This window comes from Chlorocebus sabaeus, chromosome 5, assembly GCF_047675955.1.
Source record: "Chlorocebus sabaeus isolate Y175 chromosome 5, mChlSab1.0.hap1, whole genome shotgun sequence".
In the NCBI taxonomy this organism is placed as follows: domain Eukaryota; kingdom Metazoa; phylum Chordata; class Mammalia; order Primates; family Cercopithecidae; genus Chlorocebus; species Chlorocebus sabaeus.
This window is the reverse complement of record NC_132908.1, coordinates 2,788,304-2,813,947: the sequence shown is the minus strand read 5'-3', so window position 1 is coordinate 2,813,947 and position 25,644 is coordinate 2,788,304. Positions and strand designations below refer to the sequence as shown.

The 25,644-nt window shown below is 50.1% G+C and overlaps 2 protein-coding genes across 2 annotated transcripts; one reads left to right on the top strand and one right to left on the bottom strand.

The window, feature by feature from the left end:
* Nucleotides 1-117: 117 nt before the first annotated feature.
* ELOB (elongin B) lies at nucleotides 118-5,541 on the bottom strand. Its single transcript, XM_007983039.3, has 4 exons — nucleotides 5,442-5,541; nucleotides 5,198-5,332; nucleotides 3,671-3,776; nucleotides 118-279 (listed from the first exon to the last, which is right to left on the bottom strand). Exons 1-4 carry the CDS (start codon nucleotides 5,523-5,525, stop codon nucleotides 167-169), a joined length of 438 nt encoding a protein of 145 aa, XP_007981230.2. The 5' UTR covers nucleotides 5,526-5,541; the 3' UTR covers nucleotides 118-166.
* A 23-nt stretch (nucleotides 5,542-5,564) lies between these two features.
* On the top strand, nucleotides 5,565-24,978 carry PRSS41 (serine protease 41). Its single transcript, XM_007982958.3, has 6 exons — nucleotides 5,565-15,893; nucleotides 15,983-16,009; nucleotides 16,281-16,446; nucleotides 16,605-16,888; nucleotides 24,054-24,211; nucleotides 24,588-24,978. The coding sequence occupies exons 1-6, from the start codon at nucleotides 15,830-15,832 to the stop codon at nucleotides 24,822-24,824; spliced, it is 936 nt and encodes a 311-aa protein (XP_007981149.2). The 5' UTR covers nucleotides 5,565-15,829; the 3' UTR covers nucleotides 24,825-24,978.
* The last annotated feature ends 666 nt before the right edge of the window (nucleotides 24,979-25,644 follow it).

Genomic DNA, 25,644 nt, shown 5'->3' with positions numbered 1-25,644 from the left:
CAGCCAGGGTCTGGGAGACAGGACAGCACAGGAACTGCCAAGAACAAGCCCCAAAAGGAGCCCACAGGGAGTGGGACCCATCCCAGGGAGGGTCGGGAAAAAGAGGCAGCAACCAGGAAGACTCCCAAATCTCTTTTATTGGGGGGAATGGGCCTCTTGGGGGTCCTCACTGCACGGCTTGTTCATTGGCACTGCTTCCCGAGTCCTGGGGCTTCATCACATCGGGCAGCTCAGGTGGGCTGGAGAACGGCTCAATGCACAGGGCCTCAAAGGTGTCATCTGTGGAGGAAGGAGCAGAGCTGGAAGGGGATATCCCAATTCTTGCCCCAGCTGGGTCCTTGGTGTTCATGGGTGATCATCTGCAGCTTTGGGGATCTCCATGCGAACACTGGTCCACACAGCTGGTCTCCACAGAGCTGACCTCCCTATTCCAGCTGCCCCATGGCCCCACGGCAATGTCTCCTACCCCTGTGGGCCCAACCTGAAGGTCCCCAGCCCTTCCCACTGACCATGCTAGGGCCCCTTTCCTCATCTTCCATGTGCACTAGTGAGTCTGAGGGCTGACCACCTGCAGCCAGCGTCACCCTTCACCCAGAATGTATATCCTTGTTTCCTTCACACACTTTGGGAGGCTGAGGTGGGCAGATTGCAAGGTCAGGAGCTTGAGGCCATCCTGGCTAACACTAAACCCCGTCTCTACTAAAAATACGAAAAAATTAGCCGGGCGTGGTGGCAGGCACCTGTAATCCCAGCACTTTGGGAGGCCGAGGCGGGCGGATCACAAGGTCAGAAGATAGAGACCATCCTGGCTAACACGGTGAAACCCCGTCTCTACTAAAAATACAAAAAAAGTAGCCGGGTGTGGTGGCAGGTGCCTACAGTCCCAGCTACTCAGGAGGCTGAGGCAGGAGAATGTGAACCCGGGAAGCGGAGCTCGCAGTGAGCCAAGATCGGCCACTGCATTCCAACCTGGGCAACACAGCAAGACTCTTGTTTCAAAAAAAAAAAAAATCAACTAGACTATTCCTCCCCTGCTTAAAACCTTCCAGTGGCTTCCCATCATTCCCTGAATACCATCAAGTCCTTGCTGTCTGTCTGTCTCTCTGCCTCCCATCATGCTCTCAGGTTCTGGCTCTCTCTTGTTTCCTAACTCAGACCTTCGCACTTGCTGGTCCAGCACTCGGAATGGCTGGTTGCTTCTGGACTTTCAGGGTCCAACTCAGGTCCCCTCCTCAGATGAACCTCCAATCCACCCACTCCCAAAAGTCAAGACATCCTGACATCCTGGGCGTGGGGGCACTTACCACTGGACAAATTGCCCTTTTGATTGGCTCCAGGAAGGCAAAGGCCTTCCCTGTCTTGTCCCTACTGTCACCCCAACACACAGCAAACAAACCCACAGCTTTTCTCCTGGGCTTTCTTCCAGCTAGGAGACCCATCTCTGCTTGGCTCAGGGTTCTCAACTGATCAGGCATCCCAGGGAAAGCTGGCACGCCTGATGACAGTTCTGGCTGTCACAACTGGGGAGGTGGGGTGTTCCAATGCTATCTAGTGGGTAGAGGCCTGGGATACGGCTCCACATGCTATGGTGCACAAGGCAACCCACACAGTAATCCAGCCCAATGTGCCCACTGTGCCAAGGTTCAAAAACTGACACAGCTTAATCTAATGCATCTTCCAAGCCACAAACCTGTGACCATTCGTGCCTTCACTACCTCCCTCATTCTTTCGTGATGAGCCTGGACAATGGTCTTTAACATTTGATTTGAAACACTGTCTTACCTTCTTGAGTGGTAAGCTTGGGGGAGGGGAGAGGCGGAGGGTGGGGCACCCATTCAAGGCTTGGGAACAACATGATGATGGGTTGAGTTGCACCCAGGAAGTGTGTTTCTGCAAGCAGTCCATGGGGAAGCAAAGAGCTCACAGCCCATGCTGTGCCCCTATCAAGATAGCCATCACCTGCAAGAGGGCTGATGTGACCTGGGCTCCAGAGTCACCACCACATTCCATGCCATACTAGGGAGTATGTGGGAGAAAAACAAGTCACCTTCCTTAGCCTTGATTTTCTCACCTGCAAAATGGATCTATCAGTATCTTCCAAGTCACAGCAAACCTCTAGCGTACCACTGTTCAAATTAGAGAAAGTGACACTTCTGGGGGAAGCAGACCAGATATGCTCTTGGCACTCACTTGCTCTCTTCAGAAAGGCACCCCTGGGCCACGAGCCAAGGCTCAAGCCTGTAATCCCAGGAGTTTGAGACCAGGCTGACTTAACAAGGTGAAACCCCATTTCTACTAAAAATACAAAGATTAGCTGGGCGTGGTGGTGCATGCCTGTAATTCCAGCTACTCAGGCCACTGAGGCAGGAGAATCTCTTGAACCCGGGAGGTGGAGGCTGCAGTGGGCTGGGATGGCACCACTGCACTCTGGCCTAGCCAACAGAGTGAGACTCTGTCTCAGAAACAACAACAACAAAATGCACCCATGTACAGGGCACGACCTGTATGTCTGTGCCAGCCCTGCATCTAACTCTTAACATCACCATCTGGGCAGAAAGAGCCCACAGAAAGGCTCTGAAGCTTCCTATCTGTTGGGCACTGGCAGCAGGCCAGACCTGGGGTGCATGAGGACTCACACCACCTTGCTGTGAAGCCAGTCTCATCACACCCTTTTAAGGAGAAGGGAAAACCGGGGCCAGGAGGGCAAGGTAGCTGGCTAGAGGATATAGATGCTGAGACTGAGGCCTAGCCTGAACTTACGGAACGGAAAGATGGCGCTAGGACTGTACTCTTCCTCTTCAGCCTCTGCTATGTTTCCTTACAGGCAGAAAAATATTAATAATTCTTTATAACTTGAATAAAGTTTTCTCAGCCATCCACACAGCTGCTGGGTCCACGGCTGTGAAAACACAGCTCTATAACCTCTGTTCAAGTTCCCAGAGACAAAACATTTAAAATCTCCCCTCCCTTTCTCTTGGATGGAAGAAGATACCCTGGCGAGTAGTAAACCACTCCCTAATCCCCAGGTTTCTAAAGCTTGGGCAGGGGTGGGGTATGGCTGATGGAAGCACAGGCTCTGGATCTCAATCCTAGATGTGGCAGTCCCAGCAGGTGACCTAACCTCCCAGGGCTCACTTCACTGAATCTGAAAACAGGCAAAATCCAAATCTCAACCACACAGAGATGCAGAGGGATTCAGTGATACACAGCATAGAGCTTGGCATGATGTTTGACTCCAGCAAGGGCCCGGCAGCCAGCATCCTAACCATGGCTCCCTGTGTGACTGCTGGTAAGCCTGTGTCCTCATCTGCAGAACAGGGATGATGGTATGTGGACCTCCCGGGGCTACTGAGAGGATGAGACAGGGCAGTGGAAGCCACACACAGAGTAACACACAGAGCACAGAGCCAGGCACTCAGCGCCTGTAAATGTGAGCTAGCTTCGGGAAATAAGCTTCAGTTTCTGTAAGCATCTCATTTGGTTGTTTCTTTAAAAAAAAAAAAAAAAAAAAAAAGTGAGGAAACAAACACATTGTGAAAGGATATTGCCAGCTCTTTAGGCACGAGGAAGACACTGCCCTAAAGGTTTCAACTCCAGGTTCCCTGATGACCCTCTTTGAAACGGTGTCCCCAACCTGCTTGGCTGCCACCCAGCCCAGTCCCCCTCTCACCTGCCCGGAAGGCCAGCCCCACTGTGGCTGGGGCCTGTGGCCGTGCTGTTTGACTGGTGAAACCACACTCGCCCAGGGTCTTGCCATCATCCAAGAGTTGGTCATCCTGAGGAGAGAAGCAGGATCTTGGGAGAGGCCCCATGTGGGGCAAGTCCCAAAGACCTCTGACCAGCAACTACACAGGAAGTCAGAGGAGGAAGAGAGTTCCCTCAGTGTGGCCCAGGACTACCGCTCTGCTTGTCAAATACACAGATTCCAGGGTTATATCCAAGAACTTCTAAGTCAGAACCTCCCAGGGTAGGGTTTAGAATCTGGTTTTATCCAAATTCTCCAGGCAAATCTAATTTGAGGAGCCAAGCTAATCTGGAGATAGGCAGACCTGGGTTTCAATCCCAGCTCTGCCACCTTGGACAAGTCATTCGAACATTTTTTTATTTTAGAGACAGGGTCTCGCTATGTTGCCCAGGTGTGTAGTGGCACAGACCCTACATAAGCGCTATCATAGCACCCTCCAGCTTGGAACTCCTGGGCTCAAGCAATTCTGCCTCAGCCTTCAGAGTAGCTGGGACTACAGGACCATGCCACCGCTGCTGGCTAGTAGTTGAGCCTTTTGATGCAAAGTTTCCTCATCTGTAAACTAGGAATTATCAGAATATCAATTCATAGGGCCACCAGAGGGTTTCAATGAGCTAGAAAGGAACATAAAGCACTAAGTAGATATGTGGCACATGGGACATGCACAGGCACGGCCATTTAATATTCGCTAAGTGCCAGCAGTTATCAGTGAGGAAAGCCCTTTAGAGAGCATGAGAGCTGAGGCTTTGAGCCTGGAGCTAAAAGTCAGTTTCCCAGTTTCCAGCTCTAGAATCTGATCAATGCACTTAGGCGACAACTTCACAATGTTGGGACACGTAAATCGCAGGCTGATGCATCTGATTCCCCAATGCAGACCCCAAACCCCAAGCCATTCTAACTGAATAATCTCAGTTCGTTTGCAAGGGGAAAGGGCATCTTCTAGAACATCAGCAGGAGGTAGGGAGGTAATAACGGTTGCTTGGTGAAGAACGAGTGGGACCAGACTTTCTTTACATTAACTGAGTTCGCCACCCTCCACCCCAAGGAGTGTCCCGGGGGACAGCGGGATTCCGATGGGCCTGCGAAGAAAGCTGGGAATTAAGGAGTCGTGGTTCGAACCCTGGCGCTGCCAATGACCTTCGGCTGGTTAAGAGACCAAGCCGAACCTCAATTTCGTCAACTGCACGGCGCGGGCGATACCGTTGCAGGGGTTGGATGCCACGGTGCCCTCGGCGCCCGGGGCCCAGCACGAGGTCTAAACATCGCCCCTGGACCGGAGATCCCCGCGGCGAGCGCAGCTCGCGCTTCACCCGCACAACGGATGTCCCAGCCCGCAGCTCGGGCGCCCGCAGGCGTCGCCGGCCGCCACTGTTTACATCGCAGACAGCGTCGGCGTCAGCCCCGTGCCCGTCGCCGGGTACCCGCTCCCCTCGGCCCGCCCGCGGGACCCACCTTGTACAGCCGCTGCTCGTCAGGAGGCCGCTTGAGGATGCCCTCGACGATGCGCTTCAGCTCGAACACCGTGCTGGACTCCTTGGCGTCCGTGAAGATGGTGGTCTTGTGGCGCCGGATCATGAGGAACACGTCCTGGGGGCGGCGGGCCGGCGTGAGCAAGAGGCCCGGGCCCCCCGCGCGGCCCAGCCGCCCCCCGCCGCCCCCGGCCCGGCCCGGCCGCCCCTCCCCCACGCCCGCTCACCATCGCGGCGGCTGCCTCTCCCCTCGACGCGCCGGCGCGGCCGCGCTCCGCCCCGTTCCCGGCAGCCCGCGCGTGGCCCGGCATGCCCCGCGCCGCCCCGCCTTCCCCGGCGCTGCCCCGCCCCGTGCCATCCCGCAGCCGCCGCCATTTTAAGTGATCTGGAAGCGGGAGGTGTCGACGGGTGTGCGGCCGCCATCTCCACCCCGGGGATGGTCGTCGGAAGCGGTGGCGCCCTCTCGGGAGTGGCAGAGGCGAGGTCTCCGTGTTGGTGCGAGCCCGGGGCCGCCTTGTCGCGGGATAGTCGTGGCCGCCATCTTGGGCAGGCTCCGCATTTTGGGCTTTCTGGCCGCCGTGTTGGGGACAGTCGCCCCCGCTCCCTGCCCCGACCTGGATGCGAGGACTGTCGCGGCTCAGAGGGGCTTATGACCTGTGAGGAGCCCTGGGGGCTGCTGTTGGGCTTAGGGGTGGCCCGGGCGAACTCCTTGGGCTAGGAGGCACGGGAGCGGTTGGCTACTGCTTTCCCCAGGAGGAGGGCAGGGGCAGCTCCTTGCCCCAGGGGTCCTGGGCGCCTGTCCGCCTTCCCGCTTGGCTGTATTTTGGCTCTGAAAAGGCCTAGAGACTTGATTTTCCTGGCTGGCCGCGCTTTTCACCAAGGCCCCCTTTCCTGAATGCTGGACACTATCCTGCATCGCCCCAAGTTGCATTTACATGAGAGCGAGGGTCCCCCACTTGACCTCTCCCTTGCAGAGAGACACCCCAGGCTGGGTCGTGCTGGGCGGGTGTCGGAGGCGGCGTTCGAGAGATGAGCCAGAGAGTGACCCTGGACGCCAAACCGCCCTGCAGTCCGAGCTGCGCTTTGATGGCTGTTGAGAGTGGGCGGAACGTGGGGGGTTGCCGCTGCTGCGTCGGCATCTAGAGTGGCTAAGGAGCATCCCTGGGCTCCGCTGCTGACTGCGGCCATAGGCCGTTAAACTCATCAAAGCCCAGTTTCCTCGTCTTCCGGATGGGAGAGGAACAGTTTATGAACTGCGTAGAATCTCGGCAAGTCTTAGAGCTGCATTTATGTTTTCTAAGCTGTAATTCTAGTTATTGTTACTTTTGACTTGTGTCCCTTCCCTCCTGTGACTTACTTCACTGCAGCCCCTACCCCTGCTCCCAGGGTCCTCAGCATCCCAGTCCCTGCAGAACCTGTCTTGCTCCATGACTTGTGTCGTGAGGCACTGGACAGGTAATTGTTGGGAAGAGCTCTTGGTCAGGCTAAAAAGATTTATTTTGGTCGGGCGCAGTGGCTCATGCCTGTAATCCAGCTCTTTGGGAGGCCGAGGTGGGTGGATCACGAGGTCAGGAGATCGAGACCGTCCTGGCTAACACGGTGAAACCCCGTCTCTACTAAAAATACAAAAAATTAGCCGGGCGTGGTGGCGGGCGCCTGTAGTCCCAGCTACTCGGGAGGCTGAGGCAGGAGAATGGCGTGAACTCGGGAGGCGGAGCTTGCAGTGAGCTGAGATTGCGCCACTGCGCTCCAGCCTAGGCGATGGAGCGAGACTCCGTCTCAAAAAAAAAAAAAAAAAAAAGATATATTTCTTAGTCCCAGTGTCTGGCTGGGCGTGGTGGCTCACGCCTGTAATCCCAACACTTTGGGAAGCTGAAGGAGGTGGATCACTTGAGCCCGGAAGTTCAAGACCAGCTTGGCCAACAAGGTGAAACCCCGTCTGCACTAAAAATACAAACAAAATTAGGTGGATATGGTGGCGCACGCCTGTGGTCCCAGCTACTCGGGAGGCTGAGGCAGGAGGGTTGCTTGAACCCGGAGGCGCAGGTTGCAGTGAGCTGAGATCGCGCCACTGCACACCAGCCTGGCCACAGAGTGAGATGCTGTCTCCAATTAATCCCAGTGTCTTTATGTAGATAGAACTGGCAACTTTAAATCCTGTACCTCTGTGGAGGGAGAGTGAAGGAAGAGTGTGGACAGTGGGGGCCAGGAAGTTCTCAGCGCAGCAGCCCACCCGGAAGTCAAAGGGTGTAGGTACAGGAGGGGCCATCTCCACGGAGAGATGCCTGGATCCCTACTCCACGAGTTGAGCTATGGAGAAACGCTCCAAACTCTGTCCTGTAGGGTTTTGTCATCATTCCTTTCCCAGGGAATAGGGCGGGGCCCTCTCTGGGGAGAGTCTTAAGACTCCCAATCAGAAAGACCCAGGGAAAATTCGAGTCCTGCTTTGGGGCACGTGAAAGAAGACAGATTGTTTCCCTGGTCTAACACACCTGAAAGACACAAGGGTCTTCCCCATCATAACACAACACCCTGTCTGGGGTGGGGAGTGAAGGAGACAGAAGGCAGACGGACGCTGGGCATGGTGGCTCACGCCTGTAATCCCAGCATTTTGGGAGGCTGAGGCAGGAGGATCACAAGCTCAGGGGTTTGAGACTCGTCAACATGGTGAAACCCCGTCCCTTACAGGACAGAGTAAGATGCGGGGGTCAGGAGACAGGGACTGGCCTTCTCTCAAGGCCCGTGGAGGACCAGGGCATGGATGGTCCAGGGCCCTGTAGTTCTCTCTTGGGCTTACACACAGTGCTCGCTGCCCAGAAGTCTCTCAGATCCCTCTCTGCATAGTCAACTCCTCTTGTCCCTCAGCCTTCTGCTCTGCCACCTCCTCCTGCCTCCTTTGCAGCCCTGCCATAGTTGTACTTTTTTATTTTTCTTTCTTTTTTTTTTAAAGAGACAGGGTCTTGGCCAAGCATGGTGGCTCACGCCTGTAATCCCCTCATTTTGGGAGGCTGAGATGGGTGAATCATTCGAGGTCAGGAGTTTGAGACCAGCCTGGCAACATGGTGAAACCCCGTCTCTACTAAAAATACAAAAATTAGCTGGGCGTGATGGCAGTGCCTGTAATCTCAGCTACTCGGAAGGCTGAGGCACAAGAATTGCTTGAACCCAGAAGGTGGAAGTTGCAGTGAGCCGAGATCATGCCACTGCACTCCAGGCGACATAGTGAGACTCTGTCTCAAAAAAAAAGAGACACGCTTTTGCTGTGTCACCCAGGCTGGAGTGCAGTGGTACGATCTCAACTCACTGCAACCTCCGCCTCCTGGGTTCAAGCAGTTCTCTGCCTCAGCCTCCTGAGTAGCTGGGATTACAGGCACACGCAACCACGCCCAGCTAATTTTTGTATTTTCAGTAGAGACGGGGTTTCACCATCTTGGCCAGGCTGGTCTCGGACTCCTGACTTCGTGATCCACCTGCCTCGACCTCCCAAAGTGCTGGGATTACAGTCATAAGCCACTGTGCCCGGCTAGGACTATTTTCTTAATTTCATTTTTGGATTGTTCATTGTTGGCATATAGAAACACAGCTGATTTCTGAGTGTTAATTTTGTATCCTGCAACTGCTGAATTTATTAGTTCTAATAGTTTTTTTGTGTGAAATCTTTAGAGACTGCTACAAACAAGATGTCATCTGCAAATGGAAATATTTTACTTCTTCCTTTCTGATTTGCACGTCTTTTTTTTTTTTGTAAATCGAATGATTCTGGCTAGAAGTTTCAGTACAGTGTTGCATGGCAGAGGTAAAACTGCACATCCTTGCGTTGTTCCTGATCTTAGAGGAAAAGCTTTCAGCTTTTCATCATTGAGTATGATTTTAGCTGTGGGCTTTACTGTTAAGGTCCTTCCTTCCTTCCTTCCTTTCTTTTTTTGACAAGGTCTTGATTTGTTGCCCAGACTAGAGTGCAATGGCATTATCACAGCTCACTGCAGCCTCTATCTCCCAGGCTCCAGTGAGTCTCCTGCCTCAGCCTCTCAAGTAGCTAGGACTACAGGCATGTGCCACCATGGCCAGCTAATTTTTGTATTTTTTGTAGAGACAGGGTTTTGCCATGTTCCCCAGGCTGGTTTGGAACTATTGGGCTCAAGTGATTGGCCTGCCTGCACCTCTCAAAGTGCTGGGATTATAGGTGTGAACCACCATGCCTGGCTTAGTTTCCTAGGGTGTTGAATCTTGTCAGATGTTTTTTCTGCATCAGTTGAGATGATCATGTGATTTATGTCCTTTGTTCTGTTAATAATGGAATATTTCATTAACATTTCTTGATTTTCATATGTTCACTCATTCTTGTATCCTAAGGATAAATCCCACTTGGATATGGTATAAAATATTTTTAATGTGCCATTGAATTTGGTTTGCTAGTATTTTGTTGAGGATTTTTGCATCAATATTTTAACTTTTTTTTTTTTTTAAGAGACAGGGTCTCTCTCTGTCACCCAGGCAGGAATGCAGTGGCGTGATCTCTGTAGCCTGGAACTACTGGGCTCAAGCAATCCTTCTTCCTTACCCTCCTGAGCAGTTGGGATCACAGGCACATGCCACTGTATCTGGCTATTTTTAAAATTTTTTGTAGAGAAGGAGTCTTACTGTATTGCCCTGGCTCATTTCAAACTCCTCAAGGGCTCAACTCATCTTCCCACCTCAGCCTCCCAAACAGGTAGAATTACAGGCATGAGTCACTTCGCCCAGCTTACATCAATATTCATCAGGGACGTATTGATCTGTAGCCTGTGGCTTTTTTTTTTTTTCTTTGAGATGGAGTCTCGCTCTGTCACCCAGGCTGGAGCGCAGTGGTGCGATCTTGGCTCACTGCAAGCTCCGCCTCCTGGATTCACGCCATTCTCCTGCCGATCTTGGCTCACTGCAAGCTCCGCCTCCTGGATTCACGCCATTCTCCTGCCTCAGCCTCCTGAGTAGCTGGGACTACAGGCGCCTGCCACCATGGCCAGTTAATTTTGGTTTTGTAGTTTTTTAGTTAGAGACAGGGTTTCACCATGTTAGCCAGGACAGTCTCAATCTCCTGACCTCATGATCCACCCACCTCGGTCTCCCAAAGTGCTGGGATTATAGGTGTGAGTCACCACGCCTGGCCAAGGTTTCTTTAAATGTTTGGTAGAATTTACCAGTGAAGTCATCTGGTCCTGGTATTTTTGTTGTTATTGGGACTTTAAAAAAATTACTGATTCAGTATCCTTACTAGTTACAGATTTTCTTTTTTCTATTTTTGAGACGGAGTCTCGCTCTGTCACCCAGGCTGGAGAGCAGTGGCAAGATCTCAGCTCACCGAAACCCCCGGGTTCAAGCGATTCTCCTGCCTCTGCCTCTCAAGTAGCTGAGACTATAGGTGTGCGCCACCACGCCTGGCTAATTTTTGTATTTTTAGTAGAGACGGGGTTTCACCACGTTGGCCAGGCTGGTCTTGAACTCCTAACCTCAGGTGATCCACCTGCCTTGGCCTCCCAAAATGCTGGGATTACAAGTGTGAGCCACCGTGCCTGGCTGAGTTACAGATTTTCTATTTCTTCATGATTCAGTCCTGGTAGGTGTTTTGTGGTGAGCAGGTTTATGCAAAGTTACCCCAAAGTTCAAGGTAGTTGAGAAGCTGAAGAAAGAGGCTAACATATCCAGTTTCTTAGAAAGTAACATTTGTTTTTTAAAACATTTTGTTATTTTTATTTTTGGAGATGGAGTCTCATTCTGCTGCCCAGGCTGGAGTGCAGTGGCGTGATCTCGGCTCATTGCAACCTCTGCCTCCCGGGTTCAAATGATTCTTCTGCCTCAGCCTCCCAGGTAGCTGAGATTACAGGTACGTGCCACCACGCCTGGCTAATTTTTGCATTTTTAGTAGAAATGGGGTTTCACCATGTTGGCCAGGCTGGTCTCGAACTCGTGACCTCAAGTGATCTGCCCAACTTGGACTCCCAAAGTGCTGGGATTATAGGCATGAGCCACCTTGCCCAGCCTGGGTGTGAGTTTTAAAGAACAGCTCATGGATAATGGTGATTATGCTAATGACAACTGCTGTGACGTCTTCAGATGATGTTATTGTGAAACTCACTGCTCTGATCTAGGAATTCTAGGAATTCTCAAACACCATTTCTGAGACCAAACTCAAAATAAATCTCAAGCCACTGTTATGTGCCATGATCCCTGAAAGGCATCTGTGAGTCACATGAAACTTTGGTTTCTTCTGAAGTCACAAACATTGATGGTGCTGTTAATGGGAATGCTTTACGATCTTACAAGTATTCCAGAGAGTGTGTTGCAATGTATGTATTCCAATAAGTAGAAGCTTAATGAGGTAGTTAATACTTTTTTAGAAATGTCTTTCTATTATTTTTATATTGAGTCAAAAATATATTGGTGAAGCAATTTGCAAGCAGAATGAAAGCAGATGTGGAAATATTAACATCGGATAAAACAAGACCCAAGCTAGCAGTCTTAAGTATGAAATATAGGTGTATTTTACACTGATAAAATTCCACGAGAAGATGTGAGAGGCAGAGGCAGAAGCTGTTGTATCCCCATTAGAGTTCTTAAATATCCATAAACAAAAAATATTCTAAATACTCAAATTAATAATTCACATTTCTCTTAATGAAATCAAGAGATTAATTTGAGCACAAGAATAGGTAAGAAAAATGGAAGTAGCACCAGAATATTCTCCAATTATGACCTCAACTTAAGTCAAACATCTAGGGCTGCTAAGAAAGCCAGAGTGTCCTGCGAGACCTGTCCCCAGGGGTCATGAGCCCATCGGAAGGGGTTGTCCCTAGGTTTTGGGGGCATCTGAAAGGTTGGGGAGTTTGTGAGAAGCGGAAAAATCTGAGGAGTCAGGAAGGGTCACTGCATCCCGTCTCCCTGACGCCCCAGGCTGACAGCTCTTCTTTTTTGCCTGCACAGCCTCTGTAAGGCCCGGATCCAGACAGCAAGGGCCACGGCTGCCCCTTAGCAAGGGGCATCTGACCGTCTGTGTGGTCAGAGAAAGACAGCAGAGGCATCAGTTCTTCCTGCTGAGAATCTGGGGTCTCCCCTAGCTGCTTTACGTCTTTGAATAAAAAGTTTTCCCCTCAAGACTCAGGCACCCTCGGCCCCCCTCCAGCCTGCTGGGCCCCAGGTGGAGAGGTGAGTGGCAAGGGGGCAGGTGGGGTGTGCTTGGCAAAGGAGCCTCCCATCAGGCCCTGGGGTCTGCAGCTCCCCGCCCTACCCATGCAGGTCTTCTTTTCTGTCTCTTGGGAGACACTCCCATCCTGATGCCGTGTGGCCTCATTGTAACTAATTGCATCTGCAAAGCCTATGTTTCAAAATCAGGTCAATTCTGATGTTCCAGGTAGACACGAATTTCAGGGACATGTATTCAAACCACTCCACGCCACTTTTCTTTTCTTTTTTTTTTTTTTTGAGACGGAGTCTCTATCTGTCGCCCAGACTGGAGTGCAGTGGTGTGATCTCAACTCACTGCAACCTCCTCCTCCCAGGTTCACTCCATTCTCCTGCCAAGTAGCTGGGACTGCAGGCGCCTGCCACAATGCCCGGCTAATTTTTTGTGTTTTTGGTAGAGATGGGGTTTCACTCTGTTAGCCAGAATGGTCTTGATCTCCTGACCTCGTGATCTGCCCGCCTCAGCCTCTCAAAGTGCTGGGATTACAGGCGTGAGCCACTGCGCCCGGCCTCCACGCCACTTTTGACCTAAGACTCGGAAAGCCACGAAGAGCAAAGTCATGGATGGAAGTGACGTGGCCACAGTCCATGGCCAGAGCCAGATCTTGGCTCTTACCTGTGCCCCAGGTCCCCTGTGCGTCCATGGCACCCTACTGCCCCCACAATGGGAGGGAGGCTGAGACCCACAGAGCTTCCCATGTCTGTGTGTGTCTCACTGGGGAGGAAGGGAACCAGTCTTCCTAGTGTCAAGTGAAAAAGCATAAGGTTTATGAATTTGGAAAGGAGTTTATTTCTTTTTTTTTTTTTTTTTTGAGACGGAGTCTCGCTCTGTCTCCTGCCTCAGCCTCCTGAGTAGCTGGGATTACAGGCGCTTGCCACCATGCTGGCTAATTTTTTGTATTTTTAGTAGAGACGGGGTTTCACCATGTTAGCCAGGATGGTCTCGATCTCCTGACCTCACTATCTGCCCGCCTTGGCCTCCTAAAGTGCTGGGATTATAGGCGTGAGTCACCGTGCCCAGCCCAAGGAGGCTATTTCTCATAAAGGGTTGCAGGCAGGGTGTGGTGGCTCACGCCTGTAATCCCAGCTACTCAGGAGGCTGAGGCAGGAGACAGAGCGAGAGGTCAGGAGTTCGATACCAGCCTGGTCAACATGGTGAAACCCCATCTCCACAAAAATTAGCTGGGCATGGTGGTGTGCATCTGTAATCCCAGCTACTTGGGAGGCTAAAGCAGGAGAATCGCTTGAACCCGGGAGACAGAGGTTGCAGTGAGCCAAGATGGTGCTATTGCACTCCAGCATGGGTGACACAGCAAGGCTTTTGTCTCAAAATAAAAATAAATAAATAAACAAATGTTTGCAGCCTGCAGGCTGGCTATTCCGCTGGCCATAAGTGCAGCATCCGGCAGAGACTATTAACAGGTACTTCGAGGGAGGAGGGGATAAGACAATTTATTCCGAAGCAGTTGCCACATACACATACTCAACAGGATATAGGAGGAACTATATTTATGAAAGGGAGTTGCACGCAGTTGTGACAAGCAAGCACGCATGTTGCATTAATCCCATTTTCACACTGGGGTGGCAACTTAACATTTAAATGCATTACATTAAGTCCTATATATCAAAAGGTGTTTTCAGGACATCAAAGCACTCAAGCGCACAGCCTCTGGAAACCAGTCAGAACCAACCCTTGATAGGAGGCCTCTTATCAGGAGAAAGTGACTGAAATCAGTTTCTTGTCCAATCAAAGCTGTAGTTGTGGCTTGTGGAACAGGGAAGTCAGTTATCTAGTGTCTGTCAATGGATGAGTTGTAATTGTTTTAATACTGCTTATCTCTAGGCCAGCGCTTGCTTAACTGCCAGAGAAAAAGAAAAACCTTGTTGCAGTGAGAACATAGTTTATATAGTTTATTCTTTATTTATTTTTTTTGAGATGGAGTTTTTGCTCTGTCACCCAGGCTGGAGTGCAGTAGCACCATCTTGGCTCACTGCAACCTCTGCCTCCCGGGTTCAAGCGATTCTCCTTCCTCAGCCTCCCAAGTAGCTGGGATTACAGGCGCCCACCACCACGCCTGGCTAACTGTTGTATTTTTAGTAGAGACAGGATTTCACCATGTTGGCCAGGCTGGTCTTGAACTCCTGAGCTCAGTGATCCGCCCACCTCAGCCTCCCAAAGTGCTGAGATTACAGGCGTGAGCCACTGCGCCTAGCCCAGCCATGCTATTATTTGCATTTCTAGTCATGGAAACTCAGAAAAATATGATCCTTTTGCCATAAGAGCCACGGGGTAGCCTTACAGCAGACGGTTAACTCAATAGACTTGGGGTGTTCACATCCAAACCTCTAAGATCTTGAATGTCTTGCCTGATAAGAATGCCTCTGCATACCTGGATCCCTGGGCCCCGCCAGACAGCTGATGCTCACAACATGACTGATGGCAGGGCCTTGAGCCAGGTGGTATCAGGGGACCTCTGGAGGGGCTGGAGGCTGACTAACTAGCGTCAGTCATGCAGCTGCTCCAGGCACCGCCAACCTCCAGTAAAACCCTGCTGCCAAGGCTCAGGCCAGCGTCCCTGGTTGTCACACTTCCATGCTGGGAGAATGACGGGCATGCATAGGCCTCCCCTGGAGTGCTCACTGCAGCCTTCCTCCTGGTCTCTCCTGCACTCTGCCCTGTGTGTCTTTTACTTTGCTGATGTTAACGTAAGTCCTTTCACTCTGTGAACTCTAAACCCTAACCATGAGTGTGATGGTTTTTCTGAGTAGCGGGAGCCCTGCAGGAGGTCTTATGCACCTGGACTCAGTGGCCCATTCACATCTAGTACTGTAGGGCCTGCTTGGTTACCTTGGTTCCCTGAAACATCTCCCACAAGGCGGGAGACCCCCGCGGTGGGCTCCAGGTAGCTGTGTGGGCCCTGCAGGGCAGCGGGCAGGGAGTGGGGCTGAGAGCCCCTGGGCGGTGCACAGTCTGCGGGTCTGTACAGGAGGAGCACTGCCAGCAGCAGGTTCCACGCTGTCAGGCCCCCACCCCGCCCTCAGGAAGGCCTTACCTGCCTGCTTTAAGGGGACTCCCGGCTCAGGGCCAGACCGTTGGTGCTGGAGGAAGTCATGGGTGGAGGACAGGGGGCACCAAGCGGGCAGCCAGGACCCCCGGGCTGCAGACAAGAAAGGAACTGGGGGGTCCACCAGGTCTGGGCCACATCAAGGAATGTGGTTGAAGACCCGCCAGTAGGAGCTGAAAACCAGGGCGCTGCCAGGCCTGAGAGTCCCCAAACAGCCCTTGGGCCCGGTTTGGGAGGATGAAGCTGGAGCTCCCACCCCGCCCTGCCTCCAGGGGGCGGCCCGGGCCCGGAGCGAGAGGAGGCAGAGGGGGCGCCAGGCCGCGGGAGAGGAGGCCATGGGCGCGCACGGGGCGCTGCTGCTGGCGCTGCTCCTGGCGCGGGCTGGACTCGGGAAACCGGGTGAGCTCAGGGCGCTGCTGGCGGGACGGGGGGCAGCGAGGAGGACGGGAAGTGGAGGCTGCGGGGGGCTCACTTCTTGTCTCCTGCAGAGTCGGATGAGGCGGAGCTGTTGTCAGGTAGGGCGCCCGGGACGCGCTATGCCTGCCAGGGTGGCTGGGCCCGGGTGCACCGGGGCCCATCTACTGCTCTCTGTTCCGGGTCCCAAGAACGTGATGCTCTCAAGTAACTAATGGCCCCTGGGGGTGGGACCGTCCCCAGCGTCACCTTCTTGGCGCGCGGTTCCCCGGGGAACCCCTCGCTGCGCGCACCCTGGGGCAAGGCCTGGCGGGGCGGGCCTGCCCCACCCCCATCCCTCGCAGCTCAGCCGCGTGCGTCTGTCCATCCCAGAGGCCTGTGGCCGCCGGGAAATTCACTCGCTGGTGGCGGGCGGAGTGGAGTCCGCGCGCGGGCGCTGGCCATGGCAGGCCAGCCTGCGCCTGAGGAGACGCCACCGATGTGGAGGGAGCCTGCTTAGCCGCCGCTGGGTGCTCACGGCTGCGCACTGCTTCCGAAAGTGAGTCTAGGGGCCGTCGGGGCCGCAGACTTGATAATGGCCTCCAGGATGAGCAAACAGTAGCCACTCCGCAGCTTGGCCTCAGGGACTGGGCCTCCAGCGTGCTCAGGCGGCCAGCGCCCAATTCCAGGGCTCCCTGCCCTCTCCTTTTCTGCCAGGCACTACTATCCTTCCGAGTGGACGGTCCAGTTGGGCGAGCTGACTTCCAGGCCAACTCCTTGGAACCTGCGAGCCTACAGCAATCGTTACAAAGTGCAGGACATCATTGTGAACCCTGACACCCTTGGGGTTCTACACAATGACATTGCCCTGCTGAAACTGGCCTCCTCTGTCGCCTACAATGTGTACATCCAGCCTATTTGCGTTGAGTCCTCCACCTTCACCTTCGTGCACCGGCCGGACTGCTGGGTGACCGGCTGGGGGTTAATCAGCCCCAGTGGCAGTGAGGCTGGGGATAGTCCGGGTGGGGCGATGGGGATCTGGGGTGGACATTACCCTCTATCCCTCTTCCCGCTACACAAGCACAGCAGCCCCTCCTTGGTCTGGGGGTGCAACTGCTCCCCTCCTGCTCTCATTCTCTCCTCACCTGCTTTTCTGCTCTCAGTGCCACCTGCCAGAGCAGGGACCAAACTCCCAGTTCACCCCGCTTCCAGGGACTGGGGGGGCCAGCAGGACAGTGTGAGAGGGAGGCCAGCTTGCCCCGGGTCTGAAGGAGTGAGGGGGAGTTCGGGAGGACCTGGTGACAGAAACCTCAGGCAACGATTTTTAAAAATTGAGACAACTCACAAACCATAAAATGCTCAAGTGTTCAGTGTTGAAGTACACAATTCAGTGATTTTTAGCCTACAGTCCTGTGTCACTTAATGACCGGGGTATGTTCTGAGATATGTATCATGAGACAGTTTCACTATTGTGTCAACATCATAGAGTGTAGTTACACAAACCCGGATGGCAGAGCCAGTAATACTACATACCCAGACTGTATGGTCTAGCCCATTGCTCCCGGGCTACAAACCTGTGCAGCTTGTTACTGCGCTGAATACCAGAGCAGTCATAACACACTGGTAAGTACTTAGGTACTTAAGGGTATCTAAACAGAGAAGAGGCACAGTAAAAATATGGCATAAAAGATAAAAACCAGGCTGGGCAGATGAGCCTGTAATCCCAGCACTTTGGGAGGCCGAGGCAGATGAATCACCTGAGGTCAGGAGTTCGAGACCAGCCTGACCAATATAGTGAAACCCTGTCTCTACTAAAAATACAAAAATTAGCCGGGTGTGGTGGCGGGTGCCTGTAATCTCAGTTCCTCGGGAGGCTGAGGCAGGAGAATCGCTTGAACCCGTGAGGGGCAGAGGTTTCAGTGAGCCAAGATAGCACCACTGCATTCCAGCCTGGGTGACAGAGGGAGACTCCATCTCAAAAAAAAAAAGATAAAAAACAGTATACCTGTGCGCTAGGCACTTACCATTAGTGGAGCTTGCCAGACTGGAAGTGGCTGTTGGTAAGTGGATGAATGGTGAGTGAATGTGACATGACTTCACACTACTATAGACTTTATAAACACTGTACACTAAGGCTACACTAAATTTACCCCAAAACCTGTTTGTTCTTTAATAGCAAGTGGAACTTAGCTTACTGTAAACTTTTAACTTTTTAAAAATTATTGCTATTTTAACTTTTTTACTGTTTTGTAATAGCAGCTACCTTATTTCAAGACACAAACAAGTTGTATAGCTATATGAAAATATTTTCTTTCTTTATATCCTTTTTCCATGAGCTTTTTTTCTGTTCCATACACACGGAACATACAACATATGATTTTTTAGGGGTCTAGATTCTTTCATATAACATAGTGTCTCCAAGATTCATTTTGTGGGATGTATCAATATAGGGTTTCACTATGTTGGCCAGGCTGGTCACGAACTCCTGACCTCTGGTGATCTACCCACCTTGGCCTCCCAAAGTGCTGGGATTACAGATGTGAGCCACCATACCCAGGTTCCAGCTAACTTATTTTTTTGGGGGGGGCGTTGAGTAGAGATGGGGGGTCTCACTTTGTTGCTCAGAGTGGTCAATTTTTTTTTTTTTTTCTGAAACAGAGTGTCACTCTTGTCACCCAGGCTAGAGTGCAATGGCACGATCTCAGGTCACTGCAGCCTCTGCCTCCTGTGTTCAACGATTCACCTACCTCAGTCTCCCAAGTAGCTGGGACTACAGGCGTGCACCACCATGTCTGGCTAATTTTTATATTTTTAGTAGTGACAGGGTTTCACCATGTTGGCCAGGCTGGTCTGGAACACCTGACCTCAGGTGATCTACCTGCCTCTGCCTCCCACAGTGCTGGGATTACAGGCGTGAGCCACTGTGCTCAGCCTGAGTTTTTTTGTTACTTTTTTTTTTTGGTCGTCTTGATTTTTAGATGTTAATTTTGCATATCACAACTGCTGGGTTTCTTTATTGGTTCTAACAATTTTGTGGAATCTTTAGTGATTTCTACAAAAAGAATCATGTCGTCTGTGCACAATGGTAATTTTACTTCTTTTTAAATTCAGAAGACTTTTATTTTTTACCTTGCCTAATTGCTCTGGGTGACACTTCCAGTGCTATGTTGAATAGCAGTGGTAAAAGTGGGTGTCCTTGACTTGTTTCTGATCTTGAAGGAAAAGCTTTCAGTTTTTCACCATTGAGTATGATTTTTGCCATGGGCTTTTCTTTTCTTTTGAGAAGGAGTCTTGCTGTGTTGCCCAGGCTGGAGTGCAGTGGCACGATCTCGGCTCACTGCAAGCTCTGTCTCCCAGGTTCATGCCATTCTCCTGCCTCAGCCTCCCGAGTAGCTGGGACTACAGGCGATCGCCACCATGCCCGGCTAATTTTTTGTATTTTTAGTAGAGACAGTTTCACCGTGTTAGCCAGGATGGTCCCAATCTCCTGACCTCATTATCCGCTCACCTTGGCATCCCAAAGTGCTGGGATTACAGGCGTGAGCCACCACACCTGGCCCGATGTGGGCTTTTTTTATATGGTCTTTATTACATTGAGTTAGTTTCCTTCTATTCCTAGTTTGCCAAACGTTTTCATCATCAAAGCGTGTTGAGTATTGTGACATGCTTTTTCTGTGTCAATGGAGATGATTGTGTGGCTTTTCCTTCATTCTATTAATGTAGTATTCCTTATCAACTGATTTTAAAATGTTGGACTACTGTGCCCTTGTGGGATGAGTGTTACTTGGTCATGGTATACAGTTCCCTTAATATGCTGCTGGATTTGGTTTGCCCTATTTTGTTGAGGATTTTTACATGCATATTCATAAGAGATACTGGTTTTTAGTTTTCCTATTGTGTGTGTGTGGTATCATTGTCTGGCTTTGGTGTGCAGGATGATGCTGGCCTCATGGAATGAATTCTGAAGTGTTTCCTTCTATTTTTGGGACGTGCTCAGGAAGGATTGGTGTTACTTCTTCCTATGTTGGTAGAATTCAGCAGTGAAGCTACCTGATACTAAGATTTTCTTTGCTGGGAGATTGTAAATTTCCGATTCAATCTTTTCACTTATCATAAGTCTGTGCAGATTTTCTGTTTCTTTTCTAGTTGGTTTTGGTAGTTTGTGTATCTCCAGGTAGGAATTTTTTCATTTCCTCTGGGTTACCTGATTTGTTGTTGTACAATTGCTCACAGTATTCCTTTATAGTCTTTTTTTTTTTTTTTTTTTTTTTTTTTTTGAGACGGAGTCTGGCTCTGTCGCCCGGGCTGGAGTGCAGTGGCCAGATCTCAGCTCACTGCAAGCTCCGCCTCCCGGATTTATGCCTTTCTCCTGCCTCAGCCTCCCGAGTAGCTGGGACTATAGGCGCCCGCCACCTCGCCCGGCTAGTTTTTTGTATTTTTTAGTAGAGACGGGGTTTCGCCGTGTTAGCCAGGATGGTCTTGATCTCCTGACCTCGTGATCCGCCCGTCTCGGCCTCCCAAAGTGCTGGGATTACAGACTTGAGCCACCGCGCCTGGCCTATAGTCATTTTTATTTTTGTAAGGTCAGTAGTAATGTCCCCACTTACATGGTCAATTTTGTTGATCTCTCAAAGAACCAACTTTTGGTTTCATTGATTTCCTCTATTGTTTTTCTACCCTCTAGTTTGTCTTCCTCCATTTTACTCTTTATTCCTTTCTTCCTTTTTTTTTTTTTAGATGGAGTTTTGCTCTTATCGCCCAGGGTAGAGTGCAATGGTGCCATCTCAGCTCACTGCAGCCTCTACCTCCTGGGTTCAAGCCATTCTCCTGCCTCGGCCTCCTTAGAACCTGGGATTATAGGCATGTGCCACCACACCCAGCTAATTTATATATTTTTAGTAGAGACAGAGTTTTGCCATGTTGGCCAGGCTGGTCTCGAACTCTTGACCTCAGGTGATCTGCCTGCCTCAGCCTCCTAAAGTGCTGGGATTACAGGCATTAGCCACCACACCCGGACTATTCCCTTCTTTCTGCTAGCTTTGTATTTAGTTTCTTCTTTTTCTGGTTCCTTAAAATGTAAAGTTACTGATTTGAGATTTTCCTTCTTTATTAATGTGGGTTTTTGTAGCTCATATTTCCTCCTGAGAACTGCTTTTGCTGCAACTCGTAAGTTTTTATCTTTTGTGTTTTTATTTGCATTCATCTCAAAGTATTTTCTAAGTTTCCCTGTGATTTCTTATTTGGCCTATTGGTCATTCAAAAGTATGTTGCTTAATTTCTATATATTTGTGAATTTTTCCTTGTTCATTCTGTTATTGACTTATAGTTTCATTTCCTTGTGATCAGTGAAGATGTTTTGTATGATTTCAGCCTTGTCTAATTCTCTGCAACTTATTTTGTGACTTGACATATTGTCTATCCTGGAGAATATTCTGCTTACACTTTGGAAGACTATATTCTACTATTGTTTGGGTGGCCTATTCTGTCTGTTAGGAATGATTGATTTATGGAGTTGTTCTAGAGCTCTATTATTATTGATCTTCTCTCTGCTTGTTTTATCTATTTATTTTTATTTTTTTTTATTTATTTTTTTTTTTTGAGACAGAGTCTCGCTCTGTCGCCGGGGCTGGAGTGCAGTGGCCGGATCTCAGCTCACTGCAAGCTCCGCCTCCCGGGTTTACAGCATTCTCCTGCCTCAGCCTCCTGAGTAGCTGGGACTACAGGCGCCCGCCCCCTCGCCCGGCTAGTTTTTTTGTAGTTTTAGTAGAGATGGGGTTTCACCGTGTTAGCCAGGATGGTCTCGATCTCCTGACCTCGTGATCCGCCCGTCTCGGCCTCCCAAAGTGCTGGGATTACAGGCTTGAGCCACCGCGCCCGGCCTATGTATTTATTATTATTATTATTATTATTTGAGACGGAGTCTGATTCTGTTGCCCAGGCTGGAGTGCAGTGGCTTGATCTCGGCTCACTGCAACCTCGGCCTCGCAGGCTCAAGCGATTCTCCTGCCTCAGCCTCCTAAGTAGCTGGGATTACAGGCACCTGCCACTATGCCCAGCTAAGTTTTTGTATTTTTAGTAGAGACAGGGTTTCACCATCTTGGGCAGGCTGGTCTCAAACTCTTGTCCTTGTGATTTGCCTGCCTCGCCCTGGGAAGGCAAGTGTGAGGGGATTACAGGTGTGAGCCACTGTGCCCGGCTGTTTTATTAATTATTAATAGCGAGCTATTAACATCTCCAACTATTATTGTAGAACTGTCTATTTCTCCTGCCAATTCTGTCAATTTTGCTTTATATGTTTTGGAGATTTGTTAGGTATGAAGATGCTTATGATTGGTGTATTTTCTTGATGATTTGATTGTTTTATCAATATATAATGTTGTTCTTGGACTCTCATAACAAGTTTGTATTAAACTGGCATAGTATAGCAACCTCAGCTCTCTTTTGGTTACTATTTTTATGGAACTTTTTCCCAACCTTTCACTTTCAGCCTGTGTGTTTCACTGGATCTAAAGTGCATCTCTTATAAGGAGCACCGATCTGGATCCAGTGATTTTTTTTAAAAGCCGTTATATCAGTTTTTGCTTTTTATTTGGAGCATTCAAGTCCTTTACATTAAAAGTAATTAGTTACTGATCTGCAAAGAATTACTTCTGCCATTTTGTTATTTGGTTTTTAGATCTCATCATATCTTTTTTCTATACCTATGTTTTATGTTTCTTTTGTTTCTTATCTCCTCGTTTTTGTTTAACCGACTGTTTAGAGTACCATATTGATTCCCTTCTCATTTCCTTCTCTGTGTTTATTTTGCTTTGTTAGTGGTTGCTCTAGGGATTACAATTAACATCTAAACCTTATAACAACCTACTTTGAATTTATACCAACTTAGCTTCAATAGTATTCACAAAATCTCCGTTCCTGTACGGCTCCATTCTTCCACTTTGTGTTGTTATTGCCACAATTTACATCTTTATTCATTGTGTAACCGTTAACCTATATTTATAATTATTGTTTTATGGGCCGGGCGCAGTGGCTCACGCCTGTAATCCCAGCACTTTGGGAGGCCGAGGCGGGCGGATCACAAGCAGGAGATCGAGACCATGGTGAAACCCCATCTCTACTAAAAAATAGAAAAAAATTAGCCGGGCGAAGTGGCGGGCGCCTGTAGTCCCAGCTACTCGGGAGGCTGAGGTAGGAGAATGGCGTGAACCCGGGAGGCGGAGCTTGCAGTGAGCCGAGATTGCGCCACTGCACTCCAGCCTGGGCGACAGAGCGAGACTCCGTCTCAAAAAAATAAAAAATAAAAAAAAATTATTGTTTTATGTATTTGTCTTTTAAATTATGTAAGAAAAAGAGGAGTTACACAGCAAAACTACAATAATACTAACTTTTGTATTTGCCTGTGTAGTTATCTTAACCAGGGCTCTTTATTTGTTTGTCCGACTTTGAGTTACTTTCTAGTGTTCTTTCATTTTACCTGGAAGGATTCCTTTATCCACTTCTTGTAGGATAGGTCGACTAATGACAAATCTTCTCAGCTTTTGGTTATCTGAGAATGTCTTAATTTCTTCTTCCTTTTTTTCCTGATATAAAATTCTTGGTGACTATTTCTGTTCATCTTGCTGAGGATCCCTTGTCCTTGATGAATCACTTCTCTCTTCCTGTTCATAAGATTCTCCCTTTATCTTTTTTGTTTTATTACAACGTGTCTCAGTGTAAATGTCTTTGAGTTTAACCTATGTGGAATTTGCTCAGCTTCTTGAATCTGTGGGTTCACGTCTTTCATGAAATATGGCAAGTTTTGACCTGGATCCCACAGCTGTAGTGTGTTAATCATAAACATTCTCATCTACTGTAGCCCTTCTTCCTGCTATGCTTTACTGAGAAATCTCTCCTGCTGACTCAGGCAGGGGCTATCATCTCCATTCTACAGATAGAGAAACCAAGTTTCAGGAGCCCTGCAACAGCCTGGCCCACCCACTGGGTTATTCTGTGATATTGTTGATTGCTGTTGATGCACTGGGTGCTGGGGAGTCAAGAGCAATGCTGGGTACTGTGGGTGTGTCAGAGATCTCCCACCACCACTATAATACATGCCCTTTCTCCTCTCCCTGCTCCAGATGGCAGAGGAGAGGTGAAGGGTGCTGCCTTTCTCTGTCCTATCTCCAGCACCTCTACCACCTCCTTACAACCTCCGGGAAGTGCAGGTCACCATCTTAAACAACACCAGGTGTAATTACCTGTTTGAACAACCCTCTAGCCATAGGATGATCCAGGATTCCATGTTTTGTGCTGGTGCTGAGGATGGCAGTGTAGACACCTGCAAAGTGAGTGCCTCTACCCCACCAGAGAATCCCACCCTCTCCAGCTCCAAACCTGAGAGCAACTACCATTTCCTCCCCAACCACTCCCAACCCATTGCTTGGATTTCTTATGAGAAAACCAGTGCAGTCTTAGTTATTGAGCCTACAAAATGTGCTTCTCATTTTTCATAAATTCTGCCTGCATTGACTAACCCATCAACCCCTGGAGGCTGTTGCCCCGCTTTGAAAGTGTAGAAACTGTGACTTGATTGATTCTATGGGAAGGAGTAAGGTTTGCATTCAGTCTGCCTAGCCCCACAGCCCCTCCTGCTCTCATGGCCTGTCTGCTACCCCACCCACTCTGCCCCAGGCTGGGCTCACCCATGCTGCTGCTCCCCAGGGTGACTCAGGTGGACCCTTGGTCTGTGACAAGGATGGACTGTGGTATCAGGTTGGAATCGTGAGCTGGGGAATAGACTGCGGTCAACCCAATCGGCCTGGTGTCTACACGAACATCAGTGTGTACTTCCACTGGATCCGGAGGGTGATGTCCCACAGTACACCCAGGCCAAACCCCTCCCAGCTGTTGCTGCTCCTTGCTCTGCTATGGGCTCCCTCACTCCTGCAGCCATTCTGAGTGCACCAGAAACTGTGAGGCTGCAGTGGGGACCATAGGATTGGCTCACCTCCCCTGGGCAGTGGGCACTTCAGGGATGGGGTTGGGACTGCCTGCTGGATCAGATTCCAGCCGCTTTTGTCCCATTTGCTAATAAATATGTATGCATGTTCAAGCTGATGCCTTGCAGAGCTTTCTGTGGACCTGAGGGGCTTCATGGACAACTCCCTCCTCTTCACTCATGTCCAGTCCAGGCCAAGACCCCACCTGAACTCCTAAATTGTTATCCAGGTTTTTGTTGCAAACAGCAGGACCCTCTGGTTATTTCAATCGGGAAGATAATTGATGGAAGAACAGTAGTACTTCAGTGTGTCAGAGGGGTGGGAAGACATGGATTGGGGTACCATGGAGAAAATGCTCCCAGTGCTCCCATCCCAGGGTTCCCAATCACGCAAATGTCAGATGTTCCTGATCTTATTTTGGTCACTCCAATAGTTGACCTAAAACTAGGACATGGGTGCAGATAGTTTATCTGGAAGGTGATCCCAGGAAGCAAAGACGAGAAAGTGGAGAAACCAAGGTAGGAAAGGCACAAATGCCAATGAATTTTCTCAAACTGGGAGAAATTGAGCCACAATCCTGTGGGGGCTTCAGCATTGGCCCACTGAGGACAAGGACACCAGGGGTGTGTGTTTCTCTCTTGCCCCCTGACCCCACATGTTGAGGGAGGTCCTGGGGGCATAGTATGATGCCCCAGAGCTGTAGCAGCCCCTAGGTGAGGCTGTGGGCACCCAGGCAGCTGCTGTAGCAGCACCATAAGCCACCTTATGGTGGCTGACAT